The sequence below is a fragment of the Pseudorasbora parva genome, chromosome 1, assembly GCF_024679245.1.
Source record: "Pseudorasbora parva isolate DD20220531a chromosome 1, ASM2467924v1, whole genome shotgun sequence".
Taxonomy (NCBI): domain Eukaryota; kingdom Metazoa; phylum Chordata; class Actinopteri; order Cypriniformes; family Gobionidae; genus Pseudorasbora; species Pseudorasbora parva.
In genome coordinates this window covers 60,982,771-61,001,388 of record NC_090172.1, presented here as the reverse complement: position 1 = coordinate 61,001,388, position 18,618 = coordinate 60,982,771, and the positions used below count along the sequence as shown (strand labels likewise).

Genomic DNA, 18,618 nt, shown 5'->3' with positions numbered 1-18,618 from the left:
AATCAAACGGACTAAAGGCACACCTGCTTCTCCCATAGCGTATGATTGCAGAAAAATAAATACATGTTCGTATTGCTCATTGATGGAGCAACAGATTTTGTGTCAAAACAAATCATAAAAATGGTTTGTTAGTTTAAAAAGATGAGGCTTTTATCCCACAGACACACAGGGCAAAAGGCACACAGTATTAATAAGCAAAGTTTGTACTATTTTTTTTTTGGATAAATAAAAGAAGAAGTCTTTTTACGGTACTTTCTAAGCCCATGCTTATAATAAATTATAGCCCTATTTATACTTATTTATAGGGATTACTATATTTGATAAATGTTTACACAGATTCATTAAGATCTATTACAAAAATTTGTTACATTTATATTATTTTATGGAATGCATTTGCTTTTTCAATGTGCATGCTAATAATCCATTATACACTGATTTATAAGTATTAATTAGTCGTATGGTAATTTTGATTTGGTAAAATCTCCTCAGCCATATGCATGGTATTGCTTATAGCACTTTATAATATAATATTTATATAATATATGGCATTGCTTATAGCAAATTATACTTTAAAAAATGATGTTGCGGTGTTTTGCTAGTATGTAATGTTTGTATATGTGTGTTTTTTCCATTATTTTTATTACACAAATTACTGTTCTGTGTTTACATTTACAAATGAACAACTTGAGCATGTCTTCATATTTAAAAAAATCGTATTTTTTAATGTTTAACGAAAATTGCAGCCTATGTTTTCACTTTACTTAAAGCCATCAATGATACATTTACAGAGGTTTATAATGATATCATTAAGTGTTTATAAAAACACAACATGGCTATTACTAATATGTTCACTCATTTGACAGAAATCGGAGTTACTAAAAAGTATTTGTAACTATAATATAATAACATTATAGCAATGCAGGCTGCATCTTTATAAAGGAACCATACGACGGACTAATTAATGCTTATAAATCAGTGTATAATGGATTATTGTCACAGACACGCCAGGCTCCCACGTCACACCGCACAAAAGACACTCACACACACTCATCACTGTCCGGGCTCGTTTGTGAAAGGTACTTACCCTTCTGCTTACTTCAAGGACTCCTTCGATGATGCCTTCCTCCAGAGCTACTTCCAAGTCTCCATCGTGTTCCCGCATCGTGTATATATGTGTGTGTGTGTGTGTGTGTCCTGTGTCTCCACCACCGCTAGTCAACCATCAGCGATTGTCACCTGCAAGACTGTATCATCCCGTTGACAATGAGTTAATCTAATGTATTTCTTTATTTGATTTTGGGTCTTTATGGGTGTATGTAAAACTTGTGTTTGTTGTCTTTGTTTTACATTTTAGTTTTCACGGTGTCTCAAAATGTATATATAAAAGAGAGTACTAAAGGACATCAGTAGCCTACTTCAGAAGCGTGGACTGTTTAATGACCAACGAGTAGTTACTCTCTCTATATATATGAGCGTGAAGGTGTTAATATTTGCTTTATAAGTAATAATAAACAGCCAATATCCTATGGGGTATGCATGTTTGTAAGCTACTACTTAATAGCGCAATTTGGACCCTAAACTAAAGTGTGAACATGTTTTCCATAGGCTACCCTCACTGGGGGCTAAGCCCCCTTAAAAGGAAAATCCTAGAAACACCTCTGTTTTTAACCCATCATTTTTAGTGTATGTGCCCTCGATGCGCACTTCAGCTGAGCCCACAAGTTTGCAAGCTACGCAGAGGACTTCTACCCGGCAGTCAAAGCGGCATTACTCCGAGAAAGTGCGAAAACTGTGAGGGTTTAGGGTGCCATTTGGGACAGAGCCAGAGTATTTAGCCCTATTCGGACGGTAAATGTTTCTCATGGGATCGTAAGGTATTTTCATCATTTACAGGGGCTAGTCTGTGATTTTATTGCCGTCCGAATCCAAAATGTCAGTGTTTTTCTGAGAGACAGTGTTAACATAAAGTGACATGGCATCTGACGCACAGGAGCCAATGGCATATGTCGCGACACACGCAGTAGCACTTCCGGTTCTCATTGGTATATGTCAGTGGATAGTGACGTGTCACTGACACTGTCACGAAACGCTGACACTGGCAGTGACACTGAGTCGCGGAACATGTCGCTGTATGTCCTGAAAATATCCTATTTTCGTGACTTTTTTCCCCTCTTAAATAAATGTTAATCTAACTTGTTAAATTTAGTAATATGTGTTAGTTTGTAACAAGCAGTATCTGAGTGGCATGTGCAACTGAATGATTTATGCAATGCCAATATAATTAGTTGTGAAATATTAAAGCCATGACTGAGTAGGCCTAAGTATGCAAAAAATAAATTTGATAAAGTATTTACAAATTTGTCTTAACATATCAGACTCTGATACTATCAGATACTGTTTTTGCTACCGTCAAACTTGCAAACAAAATGTCAAATACACCACCCGTTGATGTTTCTCAACTGTCTTAAGTTATGGTGTATCTTTGTGCTGGCTATACTGACACCTAGAGGAGAGCGTGCAGCATGATGCAAAATTAAAGCTTTACTACAGTAACGGATGCGACTGTTAATGCGATATTTGTAGTGACTTATGATGGTTTGTACGTGTTTTCTAGGACGTGCAGTTTGCGTGATCAACAACATTGGCACCAATATTGGCATTGCATAAATCATTCAGTGGTACATGCCACTCAGATACTGCTTGTCACAAACTAACACATATTACCAAATTTAACAAGTTAGATTAACATTTATTTAAGAGAGGAAAAAAGTCACGAAAATAGGATATTTATTTTGGCTTTTGTGCCACAATTACGTGAGTATAGTTTTTCAGCTCATCTGCCAGTGAGTGTCACATACAGCGACATGTTCCGCGACTAAGTGTCACTGCCAGTGTCAGCGTTTCGTGACAGTGTCAGTGACACATGTCACTATCCACGGACATATGCCAATGAGAACCGGAAGTGCTACTGCGTGTGTCGCGACACATGTCACTATCCACTGACATATGCCAATGAGAACCGGAAGTGCCACTGCGTGTGTCGCGACATATGCCATTGGCTCCTGTGCGTCAGATGCCATGTCACTTAATGTTAATACTGCTACTGGTTTTTCTCCTACCACCTGCGTAACAATCCCCGGCCGAATGCTCCAACAAACACCGAGGTAGTGTGGTGATTTAACGACATCTCTGATGCTCCGAATTCACATCGCATGGATATGATACGCACTTTATGGCGTTTAAGTTTTCAAGAAAAGATTGTTTCAAAATGAACTGCATGTTTATATCCTCTTTGTCCACAGTGTCCACCGTATCATTGCGTTTCCCTAAAATTTGGATGCATTTTAAAGATCTAGCTTACACTTTTATTACAGAAATGCTGGAAACTATTTACACGAATAAGCTTTCATCACCGCTCAAAAGAGAAAGAAAGAAAACACGTAAACATTTGAAATGTTATAGGCCTATAGGTTAAATTTGCGGTTAATTTCGCTCATTTCCACATTTTTTAAATTACATATTTTTTAAACAGGAGACTTTAAATGAATAATTTCCTATTATTAAATTAAATCATAATTTATTCCAAGCACTTGACATTTTTACCGCAGACAAACAATCATTCGACTGCGCACGTGAGCAGCGTTCCCAGGTGTGCATGATCACTAAACTCGCTCCTTCACCGGGAAGAAATCACCATCCGAATGCACGCGTTCATCACCGAGGTGGCATGCAAATATATTTTTATGGACGTCCACATGAGAAACAAATACTGTCCTAATAGGGCTTTTGTCGGATCCGCTGGTATGTTTGTTTTGTTGTTTTTATTAAAGGGGTGGTAAAACACGTTCTTTTGAAGACAGGAAGGCTTGATTGTGTTTGTGGGGTGCACTGTAACATGTGTTGATGCTTCGTTTAAAAAAAAAAATTGCATTATTTTTCATATATTTTAACTTTACTCTACACTGCTCTGTCCCTTCTTGTCAAAACGGTCTGATGGTTTCCGAGTTCTATGAAGCCGGACCCTCAAAAATACGCAATGGGCTCAGATTGGTTAGCTGGCCCAGTGTGTTCTGATTCGCTAGCCGTCTAGTACACATGTTTTGGAAACATCACGCCCCTCACCTTCACCGGTAGTCTGTAAAGACTGCGGATCTATAGTGATCGATACTGAATGGCACCTTTTGCATTTTTAGAATGATTATAGACAAATATCTGTCACAAGAGTTATTAACCCCAAACGAACACTATACATTAGCTTGGTAACACTTTACAATACGGGTGCACTAATATGCATTAATTCATGCTTAACAAATGCACAGATAATCATGAATTAATGTATCATTAATGGTGAACTAACCCATTTATTAATGATTACTACATCAGCAACTAATGAAGATTATACATCATTAATAGATTAAGTAATCATTAAATTGTAATTAGTTAAATGTGTCATAATATATAAATTCCTTAATAACATATTATATTAACTAATAATGTAAATGAATGTGTTAATTACCACAAGGGGTCAAAGTCATGCATTTCATCTTCCAGTTGTCTGCTTTAATAAATCATTAGCTAATGATTTATAAAGGTATCATTATGGTATGACTTTACTTGTTGGGGCACATGACTAATAGTAGCCAAATCAAACACAGAACCATGTTTGGCATGCCTGGAGATAAACAATACATAAAAGCTCTAATAAAAGAATAATTTACATAGACAAAAAATGAATCATACTTACAGGTTGTTGCCCGAAAACAGCTTGTGGTTTTAAATTTGGAACTGCTCCATCTTTCATGACAAGCCATTGTGCGAATCCTTCATTGAACTCGAGAAGCTTGTGGAAGCTTTCCTCCGTAATATGTGCAGCACAGAGAGCGAGATTTGGGTAATGATTATGAGGGGCCGAGTTAAAAATACATTTTAACCGTTGATCCCTAACTCCACCGTCCCTAGGAAGGCTGAACAAAGTGGACCTGCAATCTGGATGAAAATAACAGCGTTTCGTCTGCATTACAGCAACAACACTCCAGCCTACCAACTAAACCACAACAACTCTTCTCCACAGCAATAGAAAATGGCCTCGGCCCCCCTTATTTAAAGGGCTACTTCAGCGATTAGCATATGGCTTTGTATCAGTAGAAACCCTGGAGTATATTCAAATGATTGTGCTTCCCCCCTCATATCCCCCTGAGACGAGATATTTATGCATTTTATTTCTGGAAAAATTCCTCTCGTGATGCAAATTGACGATATTTGCGTCATCTTTCGAATGTTTGGCCAAAGGCTAAAGACTACAGCCAGCAGAGGGAGCCATTTCCACATGTTTTCAACCCGCACATGGGGATGAGAGATCATACTCACAGCTCAGCTCAGCTCAGCTACAGGCACTCATTTAAACGGATGCTAAGCAATATAAGTGTTTTAATAAGCAATGTAAGTGTTTTAACTTCTTAAATTAATTTAAATTTGTTGTGGGCGCGATTTCCTCAGCTCTCATCACGAGAGCTCATTTATGACGTTAAATGTAATCTGACTCCTAATCTGAGTTAATGCTGTGAGACTCACGCGGCGACTTGATCGTCATATTTAACAGACACGTTCAGTTTTTAATTGTAGTGTCTTCTCCAACTCAGTCACAGTAATCTAGTAGCGATGGCTTTGAGAATGGCCTCACAGGGAAGCGAAGCATTCTGGGAATTGTAGTCTTTCATCCCCATGAGACAAAAATACATTTTCTGTCTTTTCTCAGTCTAGAAAGCACCAAATTAAAAAATAATTTCACATTTCTACTAAATTGATGACCCAGTTTAAATACAGATTCATCTTTCCAGCGCTGAAGTACTCCTTTAATATTCTCAGAGGAGGGGTTTATGTACATATTGGGGCATGTGATATCAGCAACCCTGCAGGAATGTCTGTAGTCCCTACCGGCTGTTTACTGTAGTTTAAAAAGCAAATATCTCCCTTTGCTTTAAACTTTGTACGTTGTAACTTTGCAGATATTGTTTATGCTCAACTAGCAAAATTACACACTAGCGAAAGTTAGAAAAGTGAAATCGTGTTTTACCACCCCTTTAATGTTTTCCCTCTCGTGGGTTTTTGTTTTGAATTATGTGGTTTTTAATAAATTCCCTCCCTTCCTGCACTTGAGTCGTCACCATAGTTTTCTTTAAGTTAAACGTAACAGAACATACCTTTGAATATGTATCCCGACTTCGACACTCCCATCACTGAGTGAGCAACCCGATCACACATAAATGCGTATAAATAGTACGAGTGTGCAATGTCGTGGAATGTATACGCCAAAACTCATTTTGGCGTGCATATGATACGCTGTTTTTCACGTGCATATGAGACGCACTTTATGGCGTATATATGACACGCGCTTGGGTAGGTTTAGGTTAGTGGGGCGTATATATGACACGCGCTTGGGTAGGTTTAGGGTGGTGGGGTGGGGGGTTCGTATGTATAATACGCCATTAAATGCGTCTCATATGCACTGCATTATGCTCCAGCGCAGGACATTTGTCATGCCAAGGAGTAAAACAAAAAGACATAACCTTTCTTTTATCCCATGTGCTCTTAAATTTCTTTACAAATAACTTTTAGGTGTTTGATTGTTTGAAGTCTATTTCTGCTGTACCTCACAGAAGGTAATCATATTATGTCAGAATTACTTGATTTTACTTCCCAGCTTGTTTTAAACCAGGTGTATATAATGGTTGTGTATGAGTATGTTACGTTTGACACATTTCAGGGTTTTGTGCTGTGATATACTGCCTTGTCAAACCTAAACCTACATAAATGGACATGAAATCTTGATCTTGGAGATTGTTTTCAGATCAGTAATCAAATTCTCAGCTTAGCATCATTATGCCAAAACTACTGGATTGCAGAATGTCATCAGTCATCGATCTTAAAAAGCATAAATAAAATAATAAATGTACTTTTGTCTTGTTTGTTATGTGCTTTGAATCATGACCAGATACAATGTGATTTAAGCTTACTAACTAGAGCAAATAAGTCCAGCTAAAAAGGATCTGAAACTGACCACCTGGAAGGCTGATTACAAGGGAATGTGCACTTAAATATTAATCATAATTACCACACATACACAAACACACACAGAGCAAAGTTCACCCTCAACTCCCAAGCAGACCAGACATGCCACAGGCCATTTTAAAGGAATAGTTCACCCAAAAATGAAAATTAGCCCATGATTTACTCACCCTCAAGTCATGTGTATGATTTTCTTCTTTCAGACGAATACAATCAGAATTACAGGTGTTGGTCATATAATTTGAATGTTGTTGATTTATTTCACTAATTCCATTCAGAAATTGTAACTTGAATATTATATCCATTCATTACATACAGACTGGTATATTTCAAATGCTTATTTATTTTATTTTGATTATTATAACTGACAACTAAGAAAATGTTGTTACATGTTCAGTCTGTGTTGGTTGTGTTTTTCTCCCTGTGCTTCTTGTTTTCATTGGTCACATGTTCCTTTGTTTAGTTTCCTGCCACCTTTCTGTTCCAAAGTTACCCTGATTAGTCTAGTTCTGTTCAGCTGTTAATAGTCATCTGTGTCACCTGTTCCCCTCATTACTCTAGTCTTCGGTGTGTGTATTTAGTTCCCTCATGTTCATTCCTTCCCTGTCCGGTCTGAAGTTAAGTTTATGGTGTTTGATGTTCCGTTCTGAGTCTGATTTCAATAAAGCCCATTTTGTTTGGAAGTCTTGGATCTCCTCTTCTCTGCTGCATCCAACACACGTAACAAAATCTCAAATTCAGTGTTGCATAATATTAGAATATTGTGAAAAGGTTTAATATTGAAGACACCTGGTGCCATACTCTAATCAGCTAATTAACTCAAAACACCTGCAAAGGCCTGTAAATGCTCTCTCAGTCTAGTTCTGTAGGTTAAACAATCATGGGGAAGACTGCTGACCTGACCGTTGTCTAAAAGACAACCATTGACACCTTGCACAAGGAGGGCAAGACAAAAAATGTCATTGCAAAAGAGGCTGGCTGTTCACTGAGCTCTGTGTCCAAGCACATTAATAGGGAGGCAAAAGGAAGGAAAAGATGTGGTAGAAAAAAAGTGTACAAGCAATAGGGATAACCACACCCTGGAGAGGATTGCGAAACAAAACCCATTCAAAAATGTGGGAAAGATTCACAAAGAGTGCACTGCAGCTGGAGTCAGTGCTTCAAAAACCACTACGCAGACATATGCAAGACATGGGTTTCGGCTTCGCATTCCTTGTGTCAAGCCACTCTTGAACAACAGACAGCATCAGAAGCGTCTCGCCTTAGCTAAAGACAAAAAGGACTACTGAGTGGTCCAATATTCTCTGTGGAAAGTACATTTTGCTTTTCCTTTGGAAATCAGAGGAAGAGAGGAGAGGCACACAATCCACATTACTTGAGGTCCAGTGTAAAGTGTCCACAGTCAGTGATGGTTTGGGGTGCTGTGTCATCTGCTGGTGTTGGTCCACTGTGTTTTCTGAGGTCCAAGGTCAACACAGCCGTATACCAGGAAGTTTTAGAGCACTTCATGCTTCTTGCTGCTGATCAACTTTATGGAGAAGCAGATTTCATTTTCCAACAGGACTTGGCACCTGCACACAGTGCCAAAGCAACCAGTACCTGCATAAGGACCATGGCATCCCTGTTCATAATTAGTCAGCAAACTCGCCTGACCTTAACCCCAATAGGAGATCTATAGGTATTGTGAAGAGGAAGATTATGCCAGACCCAACAATGCAGAAGCTCTGAAGGCCACTATCAGAGCAACCTGGGCTCTTATCACCTGAGCAGTGCCACAGACTGATTGACTCCATCCAACGCCGCATTGCTGCAGTAATTCAGGCAAAAGGAGCCCCAACTAAGTATTAAGTGCTGGACATGCTCATACTTTACATGTTCATACTTTTCAGTTGGCCAAGATTTCTAAAAATCCTTTCTCTATATTGGTTTTAAGTAATATTCAGATTCAAATGAGCTACTGAATTTAGGATTTTCCTTAGTTGTCCATTATAATCATCAAAATTAAAAGAAATAAACATTTGAAATGTATATTATATTCTTTCATTACACACAGACTGATACAAGTTTCACTTTTTGAATGGAATTAGTGAAATAAATCAACTTTTTGATGAAAATCTAATTATATGACCAGCACCTGTATATTAAAAACGTCCTGGCTAATCCAAGCTTTATAACGGCAGGGATTGTTTCTCTGTTTTTGAAGTCAATGGTTCCATTGGTTCCATTAAGAACATCCACGGAACCTTTTCATTCCACAGAAGGTTCTTTAGAATGTTCTTCACATTTGCATGAAGGTGTGAATGAGAGCAGATGTTATGAGGTTCAATAACTTGTATGGTCTCAGGAGACGTATGGCCCATTTTAAAGACAGATTTAATATTCTCTTGAAAGTTTCAGTCCCTATTCAAATGGCACGGAAACATTAATTTTCCGATTTCAGGTTTGTAATGACATGATGGTGAATAGCTCCTGTTTTAATGTACAGTAATTGTTGATGTTTGCAATATGACAAAAAGGAACACTATCCATTATGACAATAAAAATATTTTTATTATTCCTAGTGCATATCATCATTTAAAACTATATCAGCATATAATTCAGTGAGACAACACCAATAAATATAATATAAAAACTATAAAGTCAAAGATACACTGTAAAAAAATTTGGTTGGTTTTTGTTGGTTTAACTTAAAAAAGTAAGTAACCTGGTTGCCTTAAAATTTTGAGTTTATTGAAATTAAAAATTTGAGTTGATACAATGAAGGAAATTAGTTGAGTTTCTATTTATTAAAGATATTATTGTATCTGAACCACATAAAAAAAATTATTAATCACGAAAATAGCACTATTTGGCATGTTTCACTGCGTCATCAGAAATAAAACACACACAATTACATAATATGCTTACAAAATCTTTGAAAAATATTTTTAATAAAAGTTGTCGAATCTCAAAAAATGTTACTTGTATTAACTCAAAATTTTAATTTCAATGAACTCAAAATTTTAAGGCAACTAGGTAACTTTTTTTCTAAATAATTTTTTACAGTGTACAGTTAATAAAACATAACTTCACATTTTATAAAAAAAGCACATGTTCACATTGTACACTTCATTCATCACCAAGAGATGATAAATAAAATCATTTTATAGGACAGTAATTGCTCTTCATGTGCGCATTGTGTCGTTCCTCTTGTTAACTCTGCAAACATGAAGAGAAAAAGTACATTACAATCTGAAGGATGAAAGGTTCTGCTGTGTCTGAGTTTAAAAGTACTAATCAAAATGATTCATGATTTAAATCAACTTGTATTATTAATAATAACAAGAGTGACAAATTATGTTAGACGAACTTACTCTTCTTTGAGAGCAATCACCCAGTCAGCCTTAGGATTGAGACACATCCTTCCTTTCTTTACTTGAGCACTGTAAGAAACAAATGATTATTTATAATCTTCATCATTATTATTATTACATTGTAAATCTGCATGGGATTATAAGGGACATTCTGGTAAATCATGACTTTAATGTTCACCCCAAAATAAACCCAGACGTTCGGTCATCATTTGTATGACTTTTTTCTTCCGTGGAACACAAAAGTACACTCTAAAAAGTAAAAAACAACCCAGTGCTGGGTCAAATATGGACTAACCCAGCGATTGGGTTGTCTTAAGCAAATATTTAACCCAACCGTGGTATGAAAACAACCCAATCGCTGGGTTAAAACAACCCAATTGCTGGGTTGGTCCATATTTGACCCAACATTGGGTTAAAAACCCAGCATTCTTTAGAGCAGCCTTTCTCAAACTTTTTTCAGTCAGGGCACCTTTCAAAAGTGCATAAAATTTCAAGGCACCCCAGTTTAAAATATATTTTAAAAACACTACATAACCCAAATTTAAATGCAAATGTCCTGTTTATTTAGACCGGACAGTAATGAACAGAGCATAATACTCCATTTCAAAGTAAAAACTGTCCGGTTCTTGTGGGGCTTTTCTTTTTAAAAAATGATCCATGCTGCTGTTGCTTGTTTCTTGCTCTTTGTGAAATCAAATGTATTTTCGCGGTTAAATTATAAAACAATGTAGCCAACTGCACAGTCACACGACGCCGGTGAGGACGTCATGACAGTTACTGATGTGAGACAGATTTTTATGGTTAATTTTATATATATATATATATATATCTAAAATTAATTTACAATTTTATTAATCCTCTCATATGTTTAACCCTTTCACACGCAAATGTAAAACATTCTGGCTGACCCCCAGCGTGACCGTTATTAATGTGTCACTTTATGGTTTCCATGGTGACGCGTCATTGCTTGTCATGTGACACACCGCAGCAAAAACAGAGCTGAATGAATGATGATCAAGGGGTTAATCTTGCGCTCGGAAAGCGTTCCACCCCTAGGGGCTGCCATTGCTAACCAAGCCATCACCTGCTGTTAGCATCCCATTGACTCCCATTCATTTTGGCGTCACTTTGACAGTGAATAACTTTACATCAGAGACGTTTAAAGACTCCATTTGTCCATTGTTTATTTCTAAAGAAACAAGACAATGCATAAAAGGCTTCATTACCTTGTATCTTACACTATCGCCCCGCAGAAGCTGTTTTTGTAAAAATAGGCTAACGATTGCGTCATAACCAACGAGACTCTGTCGCACAGTTGAGAAATTACCGTATAGACCTGAGGAGACGCTCAGAAGCAATCTTTTACTGTCTATGAGACAGTCGGGGGGACGTGGAGACATGAAGTCTGATAAAGTCAAGGGGGAAGAATGGAGAGAAGCCCATAGTGAGCGAAAAGCAACGGGAGAAAATATTTAAACAACGTGATTCAGATTTCACTTTCCACAACTACTAGAAGACCTACAGCTGTCAGACAGGAGGCTCACGTCACATCTACGTCCTCAAGCTCAGTCTGAGCCTGCGCAGTTCGCTCAGCCATCAGGAAGTGAGTGCTCCTATACTGACATCACTTTCCGCCGTTGAAGTCAATGGGATAGCTCTGTCCATTTCTTTTACTGTCTATGCTTTCATCTATTAGCTGAGATCGATAACCGCCTCACGTGCAAGTGGTGACAGAAAAAAAAGCGATCACATATCTGCACCAAAGTAAGTGGCAGGTGAACTGGGAGAAGAATAGAGTCAACTTTAAAGTTACTGACACAATGTGTATCTGATATGAATAAAACTAATTATAATGGAAAGGATTATTATTGCCTCTTCATTTTTCATCATTGTGTATTTTACAAACTCTAAATGTATTGTTTTTTTTAGTACGTATATGTATGAAACCCAAAATAAACATTATGTGGCTGAAAACACTGAAAAGTTGTGATATATGACAGCTCTGAGCACGCCTGTCTCTGACTCGGTGCAAGCCAACGCGAAAGCACATTTGAATGAACGTGATGCACTGCCCGTTCTAATCACATGTGTGAATGTGTGATCGTACGTGCGAAAGGGATACAAAGAAGAAGAATGTATTTATATAAATTCAAATATATTTTATAAATGAAATTTCAGATTTTGCCGCGGCACCCACTTTGAGAAAGGCTGCTTTAGAGTGTAGTTAGTTATAGCAGGATGTCAAAGATGTGCATTTTCATAAAAATACTTTTAAAAAAAGGTGTTTTTTAAATATATATTTTATATATATATATATATATATATAGAAGAACAGCTCAGGCATTCAGCTAAACATCTCCAATGGTGACGAGCATGATGGCGAGTAAATCCCAGACAAACCATCCACGCATCATCATCAGTTTTTCATTTTCACACACTACCAACCAAAGTTTGAACACGTGTGACTGTATAGATCATTTAATATGAAGGCTTTTGTTTAAATCATTCACATTAGTGAAAGAAAAGCATCAGCAAGTGTCCACCATCTACACACTCCTCAAATATTACACGGATGCACCTCGGAGGAGGAGTGAGGAATCTGGACAGATGCTGGCGTCTTATTTGAAGAAGTAATAATGAAGAGCGTTTCGACTGGTAGTGTACATCATGTGGGGACACTAAAAATTTGATCTAAGTTATTCACACTGTAAAAAATTATTTAGAAAAAAAGTTACCTGGTTGCTTTAAAATTTTGAGTTCATTGAAATTAAAATTGAGTTAATACAATGAACATTTTTTGAGATTCGACAACCTTTATTAAAATATTATTAAAAGATTTTGTAAGCATATTGGGTAATTGTGTGTATTTTATTTCTGATGACGCAGTGAAACATGCCAAATAGTGCTATTTTCATAATTTATCACATTTTTTATGTGGTTCAGATACAATAATATTTTGAGTTTCTATTTATTAAACCAATTTCCTTCATTGTATCAACTCAAATTTTTAATTTGACTAAACTCAAATTTAAGTCAACCAGGTTACTTACCTTTTTAAGTTAAACCAACAATAATTTTTTACAGTGCAACTAAATATACAACGGAGATTAAATTATTAGGTCTTAATTCATTCTGCAAACTATAATACTGATGTGCCAACATTGTCGTTATATGATAAATTAAAATGAGCTGATAACATCACTGTGTTCTCCAGAAGGACTGTACAGCCAAATCAAATGCAGTATTGTCCTGTCTAACACTGTGAAGCTGCTTTGAAACAATCGTTATTGTAAAAGCGCGATATAAATTAAGTTGATTGATTGATTGATGGGTCTTGCTTTGGTAAGTCTTCACACTCACATGATCTCCTCATTTTTGCATTGTGGTCCAGCAGGAAAAGCCTTCAACGAGATTATTTTCTTAATAGGGATCGGTGGTTTTGAATGAGTTTGAAGACACTGGCAGCGCAGATAGATGCGCTGAGTACCAGCTGTGACAGAGAGAGAATTGGTGTAAGATGCAGCATGAAATATCTGCAAATGATTTGATTTAAAATGCGTATAAATGTTATTCTGCTTACCTTTCTGGAGCTGTGCTGTTGTGGACAGCAGTGAGCAGATCAGAAACATGAAGGCTGCGACGGTGAACTTCATTCTGAGACAGTTTTGTGCTGAGCAATGTCAGTGAGTGAGTCGAGTGAGAGTCTGCTGTAGTCTAACACAGGCCAACACTCTCGCTTTTAAAGAGGGAAACTCCCACACTATATGCCACGGCTTGTTGCGCAATTATGACTTCTGGCTTATCTTCTCTTCCAAAGAAATCTGCCTCTCAATGGCTTATTTTATTGCAATTCCTTTTACATGCAAACATAAAAATACATATTACCTCTAGCCTTTATCATGTTTGTTCATGTTGCCTTCATGTACTATTGAAATTATCGTAAATATGAATTTCCTAATTGGACTTGAATGCCCTCTCAAGTCGTATTTACTACTGGGAAACTCTAGGATAACCCGAGTTTCCAAGTCATAAACTCTCTTATTGCATCCTTAGAAGTTTTTACATTAAACATGTGTCAAGACTGTCAAAATGAACATAAAAATAAAGATTTTTTAACAATCTTTTAAAATTAATTGTTGCATCTTTTGCGTTCAGGTACGTTTTGACCCAAAAGTGAACAAACCCGAAATTATGTTGATTTTTTTTCTCTCCATCTATTAGTTAGATTTGTCTCTAAATTACTCATTTAAAATACATTTAGCCTCTTTTCTACGCTCATACACCCATTTGTCCTTTCCCTCTGCTGCATTTTGTTTAGAAATGTTTGTGCACCCACAGTAATTTTGAAATTAAAATAAAATTACAAAAACAAAAATGTGTTCGTAGAGCAAAAGTTAATAGACCAACATTTCAGAGAAATATTGATGTTGTTTTGATGTTATTAGAATTTTTTTCCCCCCACAAATTTACACATAAATCTCCATAGTCTAAAATAAATACTGGTAGTCCAAACAGACATGCTTGGAGCCTTTTTAGTTCATTAAAAATTATATTTTTAGGCGATTTGTTTGTTAAGCATCAGTTTAGTTGCTTGTGTCATCTTACTCTTTCAACAGTTCCTTTAAGGAAAACCATTGCAACAATGCAAAAAAGCCAAATCATTGATGACTCAGAAATAGTGTGGGCACTTCAAAAAATGAGATAAAATGTCAGAGGTGATTGTGTCCCCAGATATGACATTTTAAGGTGCTTAGTAATTCCAACTCCTCTGACAGTCTGTGCACTGTGTGTGTGTGGATGGGGGGGGGGGTGCTCATTTGTATTAGATTACCTCAGATATCACAGCACAAATTTCCCAGCTTTAGAGGAAATGAAGATAAAACAAGACATTAAATATCTCAAGATCTCAGCAGAGGAGGGTTAAACAACTCCACAAACTGCAATTTATTACTTAACAGACTGACTTTATTTCTGTCAGATGTCTACAGCAGTTCTTATTGAGAATTAAACAGACGTTTAGATTATGTTTGGTTGAAAATGTTTAGTTTGAAGTCCCCATTATGGTGATCAGTGTTTGCTTTAGTTGGGCGTTATGATGTTTATTAAGTCGCTTTTTTTTCAGCAATTGTTTTCAAAAAAAAAAATCTGCTTTGAAAAAAACAGATAAATATGTCTGCTTTAATGGTCAAATGACTGTATTAAAGTGGTTTAAACAGCTGCTTTTTCTATAGTTGTTGACTTGCGTAAATATTGAAAAGTTTTAGAGTCAGTTGGTGTGACAAAGATCATTTTCTACACCTCTGTTGCGTTTCAGATACTGAAAGTTGATATCCGTGAGTGTATAAATAACACTGTCATTATTGACTTTCTGTTTAAAACATGTTTTGTGCCTTTGGTATACTGACAGACAACGGCATTCGGCATCTGAAACACAAAGACATGCTTCATGCCAAAATACAAAACACATTTATTCATTGCAGTGAATAAATATTTTTGATTGCCACCATTGTAGAGGATTGTATGATGGATGACTAAGTGTGTCTCAACTTTCAAATAAATTTGACAATCTCACATAAATCCCTGCAGTGTTACAAATGATGTTCATTGAATCAGAGTATTTTTTTAAATAAATGCTTATATCCCCAAAGTAAACAAAACCACAGGAAAGCAGTTGTTCAATCTACTTTACTGCACTCGTTTGACCGTCAAAACAGATGTGTTGGTCTGCTTGAACAATGTTTTCTAAAACACTTGCAAAACAGTAACTTAACAAAAGGGCCAAGGGTCAAGAGCCCAACTAAAGCAAACGCCGAACACCACCACGATGGTGACCTCAAACAAAACATTTTTAACCGAACATCAATAAGAACTGCTGTAGACATCTGGCAGTAATAAAGTCAGTCAGTTCAGTAATGTGAGAAGCTGATAATGCGGCAGTGGCTCAGTGGTTCATGTAGGTTGTCTACAAACCAGAAGGTTGGTGGTTCAATCCCCGGTTCCACCTGACCAAGTGTCGAAGTGTCCATGAGCAAGACACCTAACCCCAGCTGCTCCCGACGAGCTGGATGGCCTTACATGGCTGACATCGCCGTCGGTGTATGAATGGGTGAATGTGAGGCAAAAATGTAAAGCGCTTTGGATAAAAGCGCTATATAAATGCAGTCCATTTACCATAATGCAGTTTGTGGAGTTGTTTAATCCTCCTCTGCTGAGATCTTGAGAGCTTTAATATCTTGTTTTATCTTCAGTTGGTTTCCTCTAAAGCTGTGGCTGAAGTCAGTTGTAGTTTGTGTTTCTCTTGCTTTTAGTGCTTGTTCATGTTTGAATGTTTCAGGAAAATCATACTAAATTTAAATCACATTCAAGATTAAGGAAACTGGACATTTGTATGTTCTTGGAAAGTTACAAATCAGCTTTCCTCGAATGTTAAATAGACCTTTATCACACTTCCTGTTTCTGGTACTTACCGTTTCTGGTGTTACTGCAGCGATCTGGTGCTAAACATGACATTCTTACTAAATTGACACCCAATAAAAATTAAGCATAGGGAAAGCATAGGTGAGACTGATATGGCGCGAGGAAGGCCCTTCTTTTTGAAATAATACACCGGAGTATGTTTGTGTGTAGTTGGCCTATGCAACACGTTCTCACTACCGACTCATCACACACAGACGTTTGGTCAGGACCCATCTGCCTCGTTAACGCACGGGGTTCCCCATTAAGGTCAGTTTTTAACAGGGTTACACCCTCTTTAGCATGACACATTTGGTCACGAGACACATGAGAGCCAATGCAATTTCACTATGAAATCTAACGTAACAATTCTTCGGGCGGCAATTTTTGAAATGAGATTTTTGCGGCGGATTGAGACACTGATCCTTTTGGGGGTTTTCTTCACACAAATCAATCGTTTGTCCAGAGAACACATTGTACTTTTTGAGTACATTGTGCATTATTTTATATAATACACAAATAGGTAGGTTTAGGGAAGGGATGGGGGTGGGTTACATGTTCAAACATGTCTAACTAGCATAAATAAAAATAATAATAAATGTAAATAAAAATGAAAATTACGAAAATTAACCACAGTTTTATTATAGTAAAAATGTAGTAACCATGTTTTTTTTTCATGGATTGAATACCATTTGTATTCGTTTTACATGGTTAAACTACAATAACCATGTTTTTTTTATTTTTAGAAATCAATTATTAAAACTAAATTATTTAATACAAATGAATAAACATGGTAATTATTTTATCTTATTTTTCAAGTCTCAAACACACTTCAGCATCGCGGCCATTATTTAGACGAGCACTGACACGTGCGGTGAAATAATCACGTATATTTATGAGCTTCAGTTTACGTTGGATTAAAAACTACAAATTCTTTTGAGTTTGGAAAATTTGCACACAGTAATGATCAGTTATTCTCTTCTCCTGCCTCTGAAAATATCCGGATTTGGGGGTCGTAGATATTCGAATATATTCGGATGCATTGCTTGATATTTGATATCCGTTCGAATTCGATTTTTTAAAAAAAAAAGAAAGCCCTATACCAGACGGGCCGGTCTTTCTAGGGTTTACAAAGAATAGTGTGAAAAGGGAAAAAACATCTAGTATGAGGCAGTCCTGTGGGCAAAAATGCCTTGTTGATGCTAGAGGTCAGAGGAGAATGGGCCGATTGATTCAAGCTGATAGAAGAGCAACTTTGACTGAAATAACCACTCGTTACAACCGAGGTATGCAGCAAAGCATTTTTGAGGCGGATGGGCTACAACAGCAGAAGACCCCACCAGGTACCACTCATCTCCACTACAAATGGGAAAAAGTGGCTACAATTGAGTCAGAATTTGGCGTAAACAGAAGGAGAGCATGGATCCATCATGCCTTGTTACCACTGTGCAGGCTGGTGGTGGTGGTGTGGGGGATGTTTTCTTGGCACACTTTAGTCCCCTTATTGCCAATTGGGCATCGTTTAAATGCCACTGTCTATCTGAGCATTGTTTCTGACCATGTCCATCCCTTTATGACCACCATTTACCCATCCTCTGATGGCTACTTCCAGCAGGATAATGCACAATGTCACAAAGCTCGAATCATTTTAAATTGGTTTCTTGAAAATGACAATGAGTTGACTGTACTAAAATGGCCCCCACAGTCACCAGATCTCAACCCAATAGAGCATCTTTGGGATGTGGTG

The 18,618-nt window shown here is 37.1% G+C and overlaps 2 protein-coding genes across 2 annotated transcripts in view; both read right to left on the bottom strand.

Annotated features, from left to right (window-relative positions):
* Positions 1-1,421, bottom strand: part of LOC137087267 (interleukin-8-like) — a 4,044-nt gene extending 2,623 nt beyond the window's left edge. Inside the window, exon 1 of the mRNA XM_067452051.1 lies at positions 1,085-1,421. The gene's annotated coding sequence lies outside the window, so the exon portion shown is untranslated. The remainder of the gene's footprint in view (positions 1-1,084) is intronic.
* An 8,241-nt stretch (positions 1,422-9,662) lies between these two features.
* Positions 9,663-15,045, bottom strand: cxcl8b.1 (chemokine (C-X-C motif) ligand 8b, duplicate 1). Its single transcript, XM_067452048.1, has 4 exons — positions 13,999-15,045; positions 13,779-13,908; positions 10,419-10,487; positions 9,663-10,263 (listed from the first exon to the last, which is right to left on the bottom strand). The coding sequence occupies exons 1-4, from the start codon at positions 14,069-14,071 to the stop codon at positions 10,230-10,232; spliced, it is 306 nt and encodes a 101-aa protein (XP_067308149.1). The 5' UTR covers positions 14,072-15,045; the 3' UTR covers positions 9,663-10,229.
* Positions 15,046-18,618: the final 3,573 nt, after the last annotated feature.

Bases quoted from the DNA above. Each gene is read 5' to 3' on its own strand.
- cxcl8b.1 (XM_067452048.1), bottom strand. From the start codon at position 14,071: ATGAAGTTCACCGTCGCAGCCTTCATGTTTCTGATCTGCTCACTGCTG. The intron at 13,909-13,998 runs GTAAGCAGAATA...TCTCTGTCACAG, and splicing joins AACAGCACAGCTCCAGAAAG to CTGGTACTCAGCGCATCTAT. The intron at 10,488-13,778 runs GTGAGTGTGAAG...TGTTTCTTACAG, and splicing joins TGCAAAAATGAGGAGATCAT to TGCTCAAGTAAAGAAAGGAA.